A 15,733-nucleotide genomic window follows, 5' to 3' on the forward strand; every position below is an offset into this window, starting at 1 on the left:
TTTGTCCTAATACGTAAGGTACGCGACCCTCTGTCCTCTATATAAGTTAACTAAAGGTTAACGTTTGGCATCATTGGGGAAACTGGCTCTTGTCCGTTTTCTTCGTTGGTGCGACCGTGAACCCCGCAAGAGCTGGTGCCCGAGGCAGTACCGCATGGGTTTCTTTTAAGGCTTGGGTGCTTTGATGGAGGTGCAAGAATTTTTGACACGGAAGCGTTCCTCGGGCCGTTGTTCTATAGCCTTGAAGATATAGGTTTCTTTTGCATTGACACTTTTAATACTCGGATAAAATAACCATTTTAACATCGTCTTTTAAGCGATGACTCACATACTGAGATACATGTATATTTTCATTTATTAAGAATCAAGTAAATTTGTAACAACGTGGCAACATCTGTTTGTTCATAAAAAGAGTCGTATACAAGTTTAAAATAGTGATGGTGAGATTCAGGTTAGTGATGAAATATAGGCAAATACCTGTGTATATACCAATTGCAGAATGTCTATTTTCTGGTTTTATATTTTTATGTCACAACTCTTTCAAACGGATTGCCCTTTTGATTACAGATTTTAAACAAATTTCATTGAAAGTATGTCGGTACATACAGTGGTGACATAGTATTAATATACTGTTTGAGTACAGTCAATTAATCCACAAATTTGTATACTTTCTTCTAAACGTAAGAAATCTGCTTCGAAGTGTTATAAAACATTTTCCTTACTTCTAGCTTTAAATAAACGTTCAAACGGTGCTTAAAATTGCGCAAATTTCTATAGAATCGTCATTCACCTGTTGTCAAGAAACACATTTATGATTTCTTGACATAATCGTATTTGACTTTTTATTTATAGTATTCATGGTCACGTTTAAAAAAAATGTTTAATATCTTAGGTGTAAGATGCAAGGTAACCCACTGATTTACACTCCACATGCTAAACTAATGGAGTAATGTGCTGATACAGATGTATTTTATATATACAGCTGAACTTCCTCATTGAAACATTAGGGGACGATTTTTGATTGAAGTCTCCAAACTCATAATCTGATCTAAGTTCTGAGAAAGTAATCGATGATCCCGTCAGGTAAAAGGTTTTTACAACTTGCCTTGAATTAATGTTCTTTATATTTTGACAGTTTACATATTACAAATAAAGGCAGATAAAAATATCGCGAGGGCAAAATCGTAAAATGACAAAAACTATATGTAGTTTCAAAGAGATATAAGCATAGTCTTTTATTCAACGAACAAAAATAATAACTATAAATAAAAAAACTTCTTAAATGCAATATTATTTATTCCAACAGCTGCAAAGGGCTGTTAAGGAAAATAAACCATGAACTTTTCGGCCTTCTAATAAAGTAAAAAAACATACCCTGTTTCAGCCATTTGCAGTACTGACTTATATTTATCACGAATTGTGACGAATATTATAAAAATTTGCCTTTTATTAACAATAAAATACTAATGCAATTTTTTATTTCTATGCAATAGGGTTTCATAGAATTCAAATTTTCTTTAACATGTTAGAATACATGGCTAAATATAACATTAAATTAGATATTATTTATTATCTTCCTAAATTGCTTCATAGGCGGTATCTACAGGAGGACTGCTAGTTCCGTTCAGGAACTCTTCAAGTTCGTCCCTAGAAGACACCGCTTCAGCTCTGGACTTTCGTCTATGCTTCTTCTCGCTTTTCTCTTTTTCCTGCTCCTTCGTTCGATCCTTGGATTTCTTCTTTTTTTGTTTCTCCTTCTTTTCACTCTGAAATGTATCATCAAATTCTGCACATAACAGAAAATCAGATTACTTTATCTCTGTGCTTCTTCTCTTTCTTGACAGAGCTAGAAGTATGAGTGTCTTCACTCTCACTCTGAACGCTCAAATTTCCGGAACTTGGAGATTTTTTGGACGTTAAGAGTTCCATGTGGACGTTAGAGGAAGTTACAGACACGCTATCGTCGTAGATGGCACTGGCGCTATTATCAAAAGTTTGGCTGACCATAGACGTGTCTTCTCCACCTGAGGAAATTTGTTAATTATTGAGGACTGATTAAAAATGAAAGTTACCTTCTGGAGAGCGACGCCATTTTGAATCAGGCGCCACCCAGCCATCATAAACATCTGAGGTGAGTTCAGATATCTCAGAATTAATGGTGGAATCAAACTCATCATTTGTTTGCTTCATGTCATAGTCCTCAGGTATAGTTTTCTCAATCTGAAATGCATTAAAATGTATTTTTAAGATATTCCCACTATTTTATCACCTCAAGTTCACTACTCCCATCAGACTTTCCAGCTTTTGCCGCATATAAAAGTTCGGTTTTTTTAACAACCCTCGCCGGTTTTGATAAAGAAGCTTCATCAGGTTCAAAGTCTTCTTGCAACTCAGAAACCAATGGATTTCCTGTATCTGTATCGCTGCAAATGTCATTAAATTAATCCTGAAATGTATAGGACAAGAACACTCTTATTATTACGAATCAGTCTCTTCAGTCTCTGCAATTTTAGAATGATTGAAATGCACATCATCTAAAAACCCTCCTAAAAGTCCACCATCAGGGCAAAATTCATCTACTGATGTTATAGGGACGTCCAATCTTCGAACTTCTGGTAGACCATCTCCTGCTTCTTTAGACTTTGAAGGAAATCCGCTATTTAGGCTAACACTTTTGGAAACTTGGGTGGAGACTCCAACAGGTAGTTTAGTAGAGTTTTGAATGGCATTGCCAAAAGGTATGGGTTTTCCTAATTTATTAAAAAAGAGAGTTTAATTAAATTAAAAAATTCAAATCATCTAACCCGCTCCAATGACAATAGAGCAACTCTGAGACCGCTTCATGTCTACAACACCAGTGGGCCCTACGCTTGGCTTTTCTATCACAGTTGGAAGAGGAATGTTAGCATTAGAATCTGCTATTTCCCTACGACGTTTCACTAAATTTTCTAAAAACTTAGCATAATTGGCTTCATCAGATTCTGCATATGTATCAAGTTCCTAAAATTCAGTATGCAGCACTTCAATATAGAACAGCCAATGATCCATACATCAATTGTAGCAGTAGTCTCTACTTCATTCCTTTCAATCTGCCTTAGTAAACTCTCTTTTTGAAGCTGTAAGAATGGGAGATTGAAAAACTTGTGCAATAATTTTAGACCAAAACCATTCCTCATGGATGCTTCTGTATGTCTGACTGGTGCTGTTCGGTCTCTATAATGTTAGATGTTAAAATGAAATAGGTTTCTGAAGTATTATAATCAACATACCCAATAATTGACTCAATATAAAAATTAACATGGTCAGCAGTGACAGTTCGGTGATGAGACATATCGCAGTGGTTGGACAAAATTATAACAGGAATGTGAGCTGAATTAACTTTTTTAGACATACAATTTTTTAATATATGTATAATACAAATACCTGGAATTTTTGGTAGCTCTCGTTGGACATAATCAAATGTCCAACTTTTAGTTAGATCTAATATCATAATTACACCATTAGTTCCTTTATAAACATCAAGAAATTCGGCATCTAAAGCAGCCTCTTCAGGAATTTCTATTTGTACATTTTCCAATTTTAAACCATCAAAATGTTTTTTTTTTTTGCCTGTGAATAACTTGAATAAAACTCCTCAAATAGCATTTTATCAGAAAATGTCACCTTTATCCACTACATCCCATACTTCAACTTTCACAATATCATCAGTAGCCTTATAATTCCATTGAATAGATGTAACTTGAATTTCATCAGTAGGGATATATTCCTCTATAAATTTCTTGCCTTGAAGTCTGTGGAACAAACAAGTTTTACCCACATTTCTATCCCCCTTAATAACAATTTTCACTGAAATAAAGGTCTCAAATATAATTTGTTTCCCTGGGAATTTCGCTTACTGTTATATTGCACTCCCTTGGAAAATTTCTTCTGTAATGAAGATGACATCGCTTGAACATTGGGGCTCTTTAGGGGCCAATTGTTTGCAGGTCCATCACCTTTACTGGTGAGACGTTTAATGGCCGAAAACATATTGAGTTTGATTGTAAGAGTATGGGACTAAATGTGACTTGCCATATGATCACACAAAACGGGCAATAATCTGTTTTATTGCGAATTTTATATTGATTTTTGCAACCTACACAGTTTAGCAAGGCATCCGTATATTTACAATAGTCATTTATAACTGTCTGTTTGGAGAGACGTTGTAAATATAGTAAACAAGCAGATGAAGGTATAATTTATTTTTTGGTAATAATTGTTTAATTTATTTAATTAGTTGTAATTAAATAATTACTATTTATCCCAAACAAATACAAGTTACAAATATTTTGAAAAAGAGGCTATAAACGCATGACAACTTACATTAAAAAATGGATATATACGTCAGCTACCAAATTAAAAAAATTAATTTTACTCCGTAAAATTAGATCTGGCAACGGTGTGTTCAATGCTTGCCTTTCTCTTAGAGTTAAATTTCTCTTATAGAAAATAATTTTAAAGTGTGAAAAATTCTTCTGCCAGCAAATATAACTTCTAAAAATAAGCATTTTTTCCTTAACACTTTCAAAATATCAATACAAACGTAAATGCGCGGTGTTAAAGATTCATTTTGGAAATAAAAATGTATTAATTTCTGGAAAACTATTTGAGATATTTTATTGAAATTTTGTAGATATTGTTTGTCTCTCCAGAGAACTCAAAATATACCAAAAGAAAAAATGTTAATTTTTTAATGTGTTATTTCATGGTACAAGTATTTCCCAATTTTGAAGACACCCTATTTAGCTATTTATTCCCTATATGCACTAATTCCACACATAGTACAGTTATCGTTTATTACATAGGAAAATTTATATTAAAACAGAATTTAATGAGAATTTAGAAGAAAATAACGCGAAGTAAAATGTAATGCAACGTTGCCACATTTACTCTTCGCAGTTCATCGATCAATACAGGATGATAGCTACGAATGACAACTAACAAATTTGCGGTTATGGCAAATGGCGGTAAAATTGCCAAAAATTCAATTTCTAGTTATTTTGTTCATCAAAAAGTAAAATTCCGTGTTTAAACTCCTCAGATAATTTATTTAATTTACTTAATTTTTTAACGAAAAAAATTGAAATTGATAGTGCAACTAGGACGGAATGGTACGTTTGAGAGCACAGAATTAACTCATTAAACTTTCTGCTTGCACTGAAGCTATATTTATTAACTGTTGTTCCCATTCCTTACTTGCTGCTGATGTGTTTTCTTCGTTTGCCAAAATTATATATATTCATTGGGGTATGGCTTGAATATCCCAACACCAAGCAAAATATGAGAATAACAAAGCCTAAAAATGAAGTTCAATTACCCTTCTCTATTGTCTGCAACAACTACTTAACTTTGAAAGATTTATAAACGTAAATTCGGGGGCTTCGGAAAGGAATTCTGAAATCCTCAAAATCTCTTAATTAAACATATAAAGATGCAACATAATCCTTCGTTATGGTACAAGCTTATTGAAGACAACATAGGCAATTTAGATTTGATGACAATGGGACTTATCAAGTCAAATTGAAGATATGGAGAAAACTGAAAAAGAGAAAGATAGACCGAAATCGGCTAATTCTTTCTTAAAAATCCAGTTCTTCATTAAGAGAAAAGAGAATGCTACATCTGTGCATTTACGGACTCAAATAAAGAAATAATATGAGGTATCATGTTTGATCTTAGAAATGAAAATATAGTTTATGTAAAAAATTCCACTGTGATAAAGTTTGAAGAAGCTAAAATAATGCAAAAGGAAGCTTTCAAAAAAGGGCGAGGTAACTTATGTAGACACAGAATTCCTGATAATCATTTTTGAAACTAAGGAAATACTAATCAGCCTCCTTTCTCCTTCAGCTGTTTTGAGATACTTGAATTTAATATTGCTTTTAAACCAGTCCTATATCTTGCATAAAACCTGCATACTTAACACCTAAACATCTTGCCAAAATTGGCATTAAAGACAATAAACTATGTAAATGTGCATAGATAGGTAACATTAATTAGGTAGTTTTTCAGTACTCCATGGGAACTTTCTAAAACCAGCAGTTGTATAGCTATGTGATCGTTATTACAGGAGCATCAACTAAGGTAGAAGATATCATTTGCAAATTGCTGGACAAGCAGGTCACTATTTTGATTTAATATATTAAGGAAATAGTATTAAATTATAAATCTGACAATGCAAGAGGAGAGAAGAAACTTCTAAAGTTTTTAACAACCTGAGGAGATCACTCTGTCAATATTTCTCAAAAAAGGAAAATTAGAAATAAGAAGAAAAACTCTTACATAAATCTGGCTGAACCTTAATGTGTTTTTTTATCTCAATCCAGAAAAACATTTGTTGTTTTTAAGTTTCTTTTAGAAAATTGCTTAAAATGTCTGAATTTGCTAAATCCAAAAATATGGAACTACTTACAACTGAAATTACGAATCTCCTTACTCTTGAGTCATTTATATCAGAGAGAGATAACTTTCAAAATGTCTTCTACATGTCTCCCATTCCCAAATTGTGTCAAGAGTATCCTTGCATTTTGGGCATAGATGAAGCTGGCAGAGGTCCAGTACTAGGTAAGAACTTGCAGTGCAATAAACTTGCAAAACAAGAAGTTTATTTGTATCAATAATGTTAGGCCCCATGGTCTATGGCGCAGCCTTCATTCCAATAAATGAACAGATGGTCCTGGAACAGCTTGAATGTGCCGATTCTAAAGCTTTAACAGAGGAAAAACGTGATCAGATTTTTGAGAAAATATGCGAAACTTCGAACAAAATGGGTTGGACTGTCGAACTTATCGCCCCCAATTCAATTTGCAACAGTATGCTTAGCCGATCAAAATATTCACTTAATCAGGTGATAATAAGAATTTTAACTGTAATGTCCCGGCATCTTATGAACTGATATTTAACCAAAGGTTTCAATGGATTCCGCAGTGGGTTTGATCAAAGCAGCTTTAGAGCACAAAGTAAAAGTAGAGCACGTATTTGTGGATACGGTGGGAAAGCCAGAAAAGTATCAGGCATATTTAAAATCTCTGTTCCCCAATTTGAACATAGTAGTGGCAAAAAAAGCCGATTCAATTTATCCTGTGGTATCGGCAGCTAGTATTTGCGCTAAAGTGACCAGGGATCATTCTCTTAAAGTGTGGAATTTCACGGAAGGGATTGAAGTAAAGGCGTTCGGCAGTGGTTATCCAGGAGGTGAGTGAGAGTTCAGTATTATCATTAATTAAATATCATTGATTGATTTGAATCAATTTAGATCCAGTTACAAAAAGGTTTCTGATAGATTATTGCGATCCAGTGTTTGGGTATCCTCATTTGGTGAGGTTTAGTTGGTCAACCGCTGTCAATGCGCTAGAAAGTACTGCGTATCGTGTCGATTGGGAGGAGGTAAAGTTTTATGAGAAAATATTGTAGGTATGTGCATTGAAAATTCCAGATTAATGATGAAGAGAAACCACTTCCTCAAACCACTTCTATAACATCGTTTTTTAAAGTGTCAAACAATAAAGAGGGGACAACAACAAAAAAGGCACACGAGTTTTTTACCCAAAGATGCCTCAGTAGGGACGTCCAGTTTTAGTTTTATTTTATGATTAATAGTTCGTGTGAAAATTTGAGTTATACACCACATTGCAGCATCATTTTAAACGATTACAATTTATTTTTATTGTGTGAAATCCACATCGAAACAATAAGGGCCAATATTTGTCATTTTGGCGTGTTTCCAAAATTTCTTGTCGTTGAGTTGAGACTTTAGATAGTAAAAAAATCTTCTTTAATTAAGAGATATTTTAATTTTAGGAAACATGTAATGCAGTTCAATAAAATTGGCACTGTATATTGCTTCTGTATGGACTAGTGTTTACAAATCATTCCTAGAAAAAATAAGCAATCAATTATAAAGCAATTTTATCATTAAAATCAAATCAAACAAATCAGTTTTGTTTTTTCAAAAATCGGTGATACTCCTTCAATCTTATGGCCTGAATATTGATAAATCCCGTCGCATCCTGAGGACTAAACCCTGAATGTTTATCCATAGAAACTAAATCTGCGTTGTACAATGACGTTTTCGAAAATCGACCTAAAATGTAGACTACAACGGCCACCTTATTAACTTTAAAATAATTTTATAAATGAGGAATTTTTACCTGCTCCTTTAAACACTTCCAACTTGACGGTGCCTTCCACGGTCTCTGCGGCTAAATCCAAACATTTCTTAGTGTATTGGCCCTCAGGGGAGAACCAAAACCCATTATAAACATAATCAGAAAGTTTATTTTTCAGTATTTCTTTCACCCTAAAGACCTCTTTGTCCAGGCAAAAAACTTCCAGGTCTGTATGGGCTTGGTGCAATATTGTTACTCCCGGAGTTTCGTACACTCCTCGTGACTATAAAGTTGTCAGAATTAAAAAAAAAAATGTTTTGTTAATAAAATACCTTGAGGCCTATGAATCTATTTTCGACAATGTCGATTCTTCCCACTCCGTGTTTTGCACCTATTTCGTTTAAAGCCAGGAAAATGTCTAAGGATTTGTTAAAAGTTTTGTTATCGTCCGTAGTCAAAAGCACCGGAATTCCTTTCTTAAACGTTATTTCCAGTCTATATATACAGAGAAAAACTAACAATAATATGCTTCATTTGAGATGTGAACTACCTGCTAGGGGCTCCTGCAGATAAACTTGGCTCTAAGGTCATTAAATATAACTCTTTTGGGGGTTCATGATTTGGATTTTCTAAAACTCCAGATTCATAGCTAACATGCATCAAATTCGCATCCATACTCCAGGGAGCTTTAGGCGTTGCGGAGACTGGTATGTGATTTTCGGCTGCAAATTTTAAAAGATCTTGCCGGCCTTTGAATTTTTTGACAAATTCCTCATCACGCCAAGGAGCTATTACCTACAAGTACTTTTTAAAACTTTAAATACAATTATTATTTAATTACCTTAATTGATGGTAACAAAGTATAGCAAGATAATTCGAAGCGAATTTGGTCGTTTCCTTTGCCAGTCGCCCCGTGGGAGATATAAGCCGCTTGGTGTTTCTTTTATGTAAATTGGAAAAATAAATTCTATACAATTTTATATAATATTTTTACTAACCTTGGCGCATTTAATTAACCCTTCTGATATGGCTGGACGAGCTAACGATGTTCCCAATAAGTACCTGTTTTCGTAGATAAGCCCATAGCTGATCGCAGGCCATACGTAATTTTCAATGAACTCTTTCCTGATATCTTCTATCTCCACCTTTGAAGCTCCAATATTCAAAGTCTTTTCTATGGCCGCATCGAAGTCCTCAACTTGCCCGATATTGGCCATATAACAAATTACGTCGAAGTTTTTGTCTATCAACCATTTTAGAATACAGCTGGTGTCCAAGCCGCCCGAATAAGCTAGAACTACTCTTTCTTTGGTCATCTTGAAAGAGACAAATTTTTAATGAAAATATTTGGAAAGGAAACTTATTTATAAGATTGTTAGAAGGTTAATGTAGTTCGTCAGATAATTTAATTGTAATCGAGAACATGACGGGTAGGGGACTAAGACATTGATGCGCGAGTGTTATCATCGATTGAGCAATTTTAGTAATAAATTTCTGTGTGCAGATGCTTTGAAACGAAACACAAACTTAAGAACTTTACATTTTTTCACATTTATTCAAAATATTTTTATTTAAGAAGGTATTAAAACAGACTGCCAATTTAGACACGTTAAATTTTAATTTATTAAACATTTTTTAAATTGACATGATTTATTGTTAACAAAATAACAGTAGTTTCCTAAATATACATATATGCGCTAGAAGAACACAATTTTCTTCATAACTATAAGAGATGAACTACGTCCTACATATCTATCTATTTTATTAAAAACATAAATTGGGGACCTTCAAGAGCGCCCAAAAATACCGTTTTGGTTGTTCTTATATCCGAAAAAATTTCAGATGTTGCAACGATACAGTTCACAGTATAGCATAGAAAGGCTGACTTCAATATAGTTAAATAGTCATGATTTTTAACATTAACGCTAGTTTTATTACTGCAATATCTGCTATAAATATTATGTATATTTAAATAAATAACCAGAAAGTTACTTTTAGTTTTGTTTAAGAATGATAATACTTCAACGACAACAAATTATATAATACGTGCTAATAGAATTTGTAAAAACACAAAACAACAGTAATAACAAACTAAGTAACTGATAGAAAAAGTATAAAACTATATTTAGAATTATTTATTTACATATTAAATGTGGATGATAATTATCAGTTTGTTTGCACTAGTGTAAATGGATTTTTCAAGTCGAATTAAATCAATAACAACTGACCGCAACAAATTGAACGCTGATTAGAGTGAATTAAATGGTGCTTTTGTTAATCATTAGCAGTTTTATCGAACGACAGTTCAAAACTGGATATCGAGATTAGTATATAATAACAAAGAATTTTCTCGCAATTGTGGTTTATATGCGTTATCGACGCATACTTCGAAACGAAAACAAACACAAGTCACCGGAACTCTTTCGAATCACATGATTTAAATATTGATCTGTTTCCAAACAGTCACACCAAACCAAAATACAATTTCTTTATTAGGCAAACCCTATAAAGTCGATTTATCGTCCAAAGCTGAAACACCAAAATGAAGTTTCGCAAACTAGCCAAAACACATCAAGGGCAGTTGATAGTTGTTTGCGTCTATAGGGTCAGTCTACAGAGTGTTTTCGGCAAATGTTGGTACACAGATGGACGAGTCACGGGAACACTCGAACTAAAACACCGAAGGTGGAACAAGCCGCTCGATCCTATTTTCTGGCGATTGAATTTTTCTCACGAGGATTTAATAAAAAAAAAAGGAGAATTTAGTTGGTCGTAGTTATGTGCTGAATATATCCATGCTTGTTTAACATACTAATTTAATGGAAACAAATAAATATCTCAATAGATCACAATAAAAACAAATACTCAAGAAACAAATGCTTCAGTCTACCTTCTGAAAGGTGACTTTCTTTGGTGTGTTCTAGTTCGGAGTCAACGCGGTCAGCTGTTCCAGGAACGCCCTCGGTGTCAAAATATGTGAAGATCCCACTATGACCTCCCAATTCTTCAAAGCGTTGGAAACTTCATATGCACACCGGATTTCTGAGAAACAAACACCTCCCACGATGAAGACTATCAAACGAGGCACGTTCTTCACTGTTGGCTGGCTGCGGTCTTTGTGCCAGTGTCCATATCGGGCGCTAAATGAAGTTTGCAGCATTCGATTATTGAGCACAATACCTACAAAAGTATTACCTGGCTGGTGGATGGTAACCAGTGCTCTGAGCTCTCCCGGCCAGGTAAGGAAAGTGTTTCTGATCCAACTTGTCCTCGATACAGTCCTCCATGACGTCCTTGACTACCGGTGTCCAGCGGGACATTTGGTAAGTTTGCTCGGTAATTCGTTCCTTACGCGGCACTGCGTAGGGTTTTTTCCTGTTGCCTCCCTGTTAATCCGAAAATAAATCTACATGATTAAAAAAACATTTACTCTTACATCGTTGATGACGTTCACGCCCAAATACTGGATGTTCGCTATAGTTTGTTTCTGCGTGATTTGTGCATGAGTGGCAAGTTTCTGCAAGTTTTCCTCAGTAATCCCATTCTTCGCAATTGCGTACAAGGCAATTATTCTCATTTTATCGTATTGGTCAGTGATTTTCGGATCCAGCAAAATGGGCACGATGTTCCGCATATGATCTTTGATCTTCTCGCCTTCTGCATCGGTTCCCATCGCTAAATCCTGCTCCACTTTGCACAGTTTATCCACGTAGCCCTGGTACTGCTTCATGCAGTCCTCCGCCAATTGCAAGTGAGTAGCGTACTTGGACAGCTCCTTCTGGTACTGTGGCATTTTCTTAATCATCGTGGATAAATCTTTCATCGACTGCTTATCGCTAGCGGTCATCCGTTTCGAGTCGGTGAACTTTTTCAAGTTTTTCGTCACGCTTTGGGAGACCACAGCGATGTGTTGGTGACGCAACTCCACCCACATTTCGTCATTTTCATCCAAGAGCACTTCTTTCTTCACTCCACCAGTTGCTTCATATCTAATAGATAAATTCATAAGAATTGTTTAAGTGGGATATTATACACTTCACATAAGCTCTTACTCGTAAACGTCATTTTGAATATTAAGCAAATCGTAGGCCATTGCTTGGAATGTTAATTCGTGTAAAAGCGGAGATACGCAATCAAAACCTCTGTCGAGGATTAATAGTTGCGATCTTGCTTTTTCTGGACCTTCACCCATGGTCGGTTCGTCCGCTTTGTAAGCGTCCAGTTTTTGTTGTATCAATTGAGCCAATTCCACATTCTTGTCCCAATCACTAGTAAAAAATCTTCAATTTAGAACTGTATTCATACATTGCTTTCTCTGCATTGTTCAAACGCTGAAGTCATGAATCGAAATATAGAGGTAATTGGTCTTAAGATAATTTTAACTTGATATTTTTTAAAATCTCTTCGGTACATATCTGGCTATACATGCATGCATGCCATAGTTGACAGAAATCAAACCATATCAGGTGAAATTTGCAAAACATTGCAAGCTTATTTTCACAAACAGTGAAATCAAATGTCTCTTTGGAAGGGCAAAAATTTAATATTAATTAAACAGTGGAAAAATTGTTTAAATATATCACAAATTTTTAGATTGAATTTGCTAATACTCTTTACATTCAACCATCTATTGGCATTTATATGACTACTTAAAGGATGTTCTATTTAATTTTGGTTAATTATATGGGCAAGTTTCCGAATTTTGCACCACTGTAGGGGATTCAAAAAACTGCATAAGGAATTCGAAATTCAAAGTTCATCAGTTCAAACTCAGAAACCTTGTTTATATGGGAATAAAGTTGCTTATTTAAATAGTTAATTCAATTTCAGTTTTAAAAATTACGGATTCCGAATTATTTGGGAAAAGAAAAAATAGTAGAAATTTCGAATTTCACAGTTATTTATTCCCGGTTTCATTTTTATGCCTCCTACGGTTTCCGAAAACACAATGATGTAGCTTTGCATTTAGGACAACCTGTATATACATACAGAATGCATTGAATTAAAAAATGAATTTATTTTTACGCAATTTGAACCAAAAAATCGCTCTCAAACCGCACTTAAATTTGCAAAACTCACCTGCGGTAACGAACTGAAGGATATTCGCCTAAAGTGGCACACAGAGTGGCAATTTGTTCGGCCATTCTTTCTAAATTAGCACTATATTTCTGCAAATAAGCCGGGTTATAATAGCACTGAAAAGTTTCCGCGCAATCAAGGGAAAAAACCTGAAAACATACAATCCAAATATCAAAAATTACTTCTGTAATATCTGCATTTCTACTACAAAAACCAATTACTATTGGTTAACGTTTATTCTAAAAGCAAGACCTAATTCGCACATTGAAGCAGTTAAAACACTACAAAAACCCCAAAACACACACCTGCGATTCATAGGGCAAAAAGGCAATGTTGATTTCCTTTAGAGTCTTAATTTTCTTTGCTGCCATAGACTTGCACAGCTCGTTGAATAATTCCTCAGGGCATACTGATAATAACAATACAAAGCTTTAATTCATAAATTTATAGACTATGATCAAAACTAAAAAGCAACAAAAATCATAACTAATGGTCTTTCAACGAACGTCGCTTTAGGAGGGAGTTCTTGATCTGGATCCAGAAATAAAATCAACACCAATATTAATAGATGTTAGACAATTGCTTGTAAAGTTAGTCACTATTCCAAGATACAGAGCCATAAAGCAGTTGCAAAACAAAATACCAGAGGGCATGTACCTGAGCCTCATTTGGAACAAAGGCTATGTTAATTTCTTTAAGAGTTTTTATATACTTGGCTACTCTGTGATGGCTTAAATCGTTAAATAACTGGTCAGGACAGGCTAAAAAATTAACAAAAGAGAAAACCCAAAGAAAATATAAAAGAAAAATCAAAATTATAGCTTGTTTAAAGAACTTACCTTCGGTAAAGAAAACATGTGCTGCCTTATACATTATATGCTTGATTCCATCAAAATCTCTCATGAGGGCTTCCACAGACTCTTTTGAAGGTGTTATAAGATAAACTCCTTCCATTGCAGGTAATGGTTCTCTTGTTTTGAAAATATCTTCTACCACTTAAAGAAAGTTTCAATTTTGAACCTTTATGAGAGATACTTAATGAAATTAGTTACATGTAATGCCTTCAGCAGAAATATCATGCATCTTGCAGCAGGCAGAAATCATTCTCATAGCTAATTTATCAACCACCAAAACCCTCCATTCAACTTTTCCCCCAGCAGGACCATTTTTCTTTTGTGGTTTATACTTGATCACTTCATTCATGATTTCTGTCAAAAAAAGAGAAAACATATAGACATATTTATATTGAAAAATAGGATACGATTTTCTTCTTGCCAAAAGATAAGCATTTTGATCAAATTTTAACTAATAAAGTCAAATAAAATGTGGTAAATGCCTTGATATACACTATCAAGCACTAAAAAGAGGGTACTATAAATTTATATTATACTACTTTTTTTTATTTTCTCGATACCAATGCCCACCATGGGGTATTTTCAACTAATGGAGCAAGAAAGATATCTTTTGTACTCATAAATAATGAGTTAGATAGGCTATAAGAAAATATTTTCAGTAAAACAACCTTGAGTTTGTACAACAGAAAATGACACATGAGTCCTCTATGAGCATCTCATAAATGTGATAGAAACATTTATGGCGTTATGATAGCTTCTTTAAAACAAACTCGTACAATTGAATGGGCACATGTGCATAAGTATGTACTTATTGCTAGAGGCATTGGTGTTCTTGGTGTGTATATGCTTTATAGGGGCTTTAGAGCAATATAAGTTAATTAACCACAACAGTACATAGATTTTTTGCTCAACCAAGGCATAAGGACATATTTTACTAAACCATGGCAGACCCCACAAGTTTTACATTTACAATTAGAAATCTGTACTACTTTGTACAGCAAAATATTTGTAGGTACTGGCATCTGTTGTGGCCTTATAGGCAAATCTAAAATAGTGTCTGAAAAGAAACTAAATTTTGGTATAACAAAATGAAGATTGTAATTCTAGTTTCACGAGGTTTCAAATGTCCACTTATATATCATAATAGAGTAGTTATTGTTATATATTATGTAAGATGCATATAAGAATGATCTGAATACTATTAGAGTTGCAAAACCCCAGTAGAATTCAATGGGCATTGAGGCCAGTCCTACTCTGAATATTTATTGATATTTCTGACGTCACATATATATGAATCAGCCAGTGAATCAAAGTAAAAAAACATCAGGAATGATCGAATTTAGAAGTCTTTCACTTCTGACACAGCTTCGTCATAAATTTTCGAGATATTATACCATAAAATTGCTGATAATAAGTAATAGTAATTTTATTGATTTGAAGCCCAATTTTTCACCACAAATACGCCTATTTAATGGGTTAAAATTACTTACTCTGCCCCACTTGACTTTTCAATGCCATGGTTGGATACTAGTTTTAATTTCTGTTAGTTAATTAAATAGGAATCCGTATAAAAACCCTTAAATTGTATTTAACTTTTGTGGAAACGGGACAAATACAAATATCGATTATTTTGGTTTAAGCTTTTTGACATTT

The 15,733-nt window shown here is 34.1% G+C and overlaps 4 protein-coding genes across 9 annotated transcripts; 1 reads left to right on the forward strand and 3 right to left on the reverse strand.

Moving 5' to 3' along the window:
* Window positions 1-119: 119 nt before the first annotated feature.
* On the forward strand, window positions 120-7,973 carry LOC136349110 (ribonuclease H2 subunit A). 5 transcript variants are annotated; one of them, XR_010733759.1, is made up of 7 exons: window positions 4,977-5,150; window positions 6,052-6,603; window positions 6,666-6,886; window positions 6,948-7,233; window positions 7,295-7,425; window positions 7,475-7,782; window positions 7,840-7,973. XR_010733759.1 is itself a non-coding variant. In XM_066300450.1 (6 exons), exons 2-6 carry the CDS (start codon window positions 6,411-6,413, stop codon window positions 7,616-7,618), a joined length of 975 nt encoding a protein of 324 aa, XP_066156547.1. In that variant the 5' UTR covers window positions 120-451; window positions 6,052-6,410; the 3' UTR covers window positions 7,619-7,973. The 5 variants fall into 5 exon arrangements, 4 of the variants coding, with proteins under 4 accessions (XP_066156547.1, XP_066156549.1, XP_066156548.1 ...); XM_066300450.1 differs by lacking the exon at window positions 4,977-5,150 and adding an exon at window positions 120-451 and having other exon boundaries at window positions 7,475-7,973; XM_066300452.1 differs by having other exon boundaries at window positions 6,040-6,603; window positions 7,475-7,973.
* Window positions 1,205-4,354, reverse strand: LOC136349096 (rab-like protein 6). Its single transcript, XM_066300423.1, has 11 exons — window positions 3,897-4,354; window positions 3,664-3,846; window positions 3,424-3,609; window positions 3,270-3,369; window positions 3,051-3,213; window positions 2,805-3,000; window positions 2,483-2,750; window positions 2,270-2,423; window positions 2,073-2,220; window positions 1,813-2,024; window positions 1,205-1,766 (listed from the first exon to the last, which is right to left on the reverse strand). Exons 1-11 carry the CDS (start codon window positions 4,027-4,029, stop codon window positions 1,578-1,580), a joined length of 1,932 nt encoding a protein of 643 aa, XP_066156520.1. The 5' UTR covers window positions 4,030-4,354; the 3' UTR covers window positions 1,205-1,577.
* On the reverse strand, window positions 7,575-9,533 carry Ass (argininosuccinate synthase). Its single transcript, XM_066300441.1, has 6 exons — window positions 9,146-9,533; window positions 8,989-9,087; window positions 8,698-8,942; window positions 8,480-8,642; window positions 8,190-8,430; window positions 7,575-8,134 (listed from the first exon to the last, which is right to left on the reverse strand). Exons 1-6 carry the CDS (start codon window positions 9,461-9,463, stop codon window positions 7,974-7,976), a joined length of 1,227 nt encoding a protein of 408 aa, XP_066156538.1. The 5' UTR covers window positions 9,464-9,533; the 3' UTR covers window positions 7,575-7,973.
* A 213-nt stretch (window positions 9,534-9,746) lies between these two features.
* Rop (Syntaxin-binding protein Rop) lies at window positions 9,747-15,733 on the reverse strand. Of its 2 annotated transcripts, none has more exons than XM_066300176.1 (9): window positions 15,571-15,733; window positions 14,279-14,434; window positions 14,066-14,221; window positions 13,532-13,635; window positions 13,227-13,375; window positions 12,200-12,415; window positions 11,584-12,136; window positions 11,343-11,533; window positions 9,747-11,287 (listed from the first exon to the last, which is right to left on the reverse strand). In XM_066300176.1, exons 1-9 carry the CDS (start codon window positions 15,596-15,598, stop codon window positions 11,068-11,070), a joined length of 1,773 nt encoding a protein of 590 aa, XP_066156273.1. In that variant the 5' UTR covers window positions 15,599-15,733; the 3' UTR covers window positions 9,747-11,067. The 2 variants fall into 2 exon arrangements, with proteins under 2 accessions (XP_066156273.1, XP_066156271.1); XM_066300174.1 differs by lacking the exon at window positions 13,532-13,635 and adding an exon at window positions 13,884-13,987.

This window comes from Euwallacea fornicatus, chromosome 36 (genome assembly GCF_040115645.1).
Source record: "Euwallacea fornicatus isolate EFF26 chromosome 36, ASM4011564v1, whole genome shotgun sequence".
In the NCBI taxonomy this organism is placed as follows: Eukaryota; Metazoa; Arthropoda; class Insecta; order Coleoptera; family Curculionidae; genus Euwallacea; species Euwallacea fornicatus.

Excerpts from the sequence above, each read along its gene's own strand:
- LOC136349096 (XM_066300423.1), bottom strand. The coding sequence starts at position 4,029 with ATGTTTTCGGCCATTAAACGTCTCACCAGTAAAGGTGATGGACCTGCA. Across the intron at positions 2,751-2,804 it reads CTCTATTGTCATTGGAGCGG|GAAAACCCATACCTTTTGGC; the intron begins GTTAGATGATTT and ends TTAATAAATTAG. Across the intron at positions 2,424-2,482 it reads GAGACTGAAGAGACTGATTC|CGATACAGATACAGGAAATC; the intron begins GTAATAATAAGA and ends TGACATTTGCAG.
- LOC136349110 (XM_066300450.1), top strand. The coding sequence starts at position 6,411 with ATGTCTGAATTTGCTAAATCCAAAAATATGGAACTACTTACAACTGAA. Across the intron at positions 6,887-6,947 it reads CAAAATATTCACTTAATCAG|GTTTCAATGGATTCCGCAGT; the intron begins GTGATAATAAGA and ends ATTTAACCAAAG. Across the intron at positions 7,426-7,474 it reads ATCGTGTCGATTGGGAGGAG|ATTAATGATGAAGAGAAACC; the intron begins GTAAAGTTTTAT and ends TGAAAATTCCAG.
- Ass (XM_066300441.1), bottom strand. The coding sequence starts at position 9,463 with ATGACCAAAGAAAGAGTAGTTCTAGCTTATTCGGGCGGCTTGGACACC. Across the intron at positions 8,943-8,988 it reads CTTTGTTACCATCAATTAAG|GTAATAGCTCCTTGGCGTGA; the intron begins GTAATTAAATAA and ends AAGTACTTGTAG. Across the intron at positions 8,431-8,479 it reads ATAGATTCATAGGCCTCAAG|TCACGAGGAGTGTACGAAAC; the intron begins GTATTTTATTAA and ends ACAACTTTATAG.
- Rop (XM_066300176.1), bottom strand. The coding sequence starts at position 15,598 with ATGGCATTGAAAAGTCAAGTGGGGCAGA. Across the intron at positions 12,416-13,226 it reads CCTTCAGTTCGTTACCGCAG|TGATTGGGACAAGAATGTGG; the intron begins GTGAGTTTTGCA and ends ATTTTTTACTAG. Across the intron at positions 11,534-11,583 it reads GCGTGAACGTCATCAACGAT|GGAGGCAACAGGAAAAAACC; the intron begins GTAAGAGTAAAT and ends TCGGATTAACAG.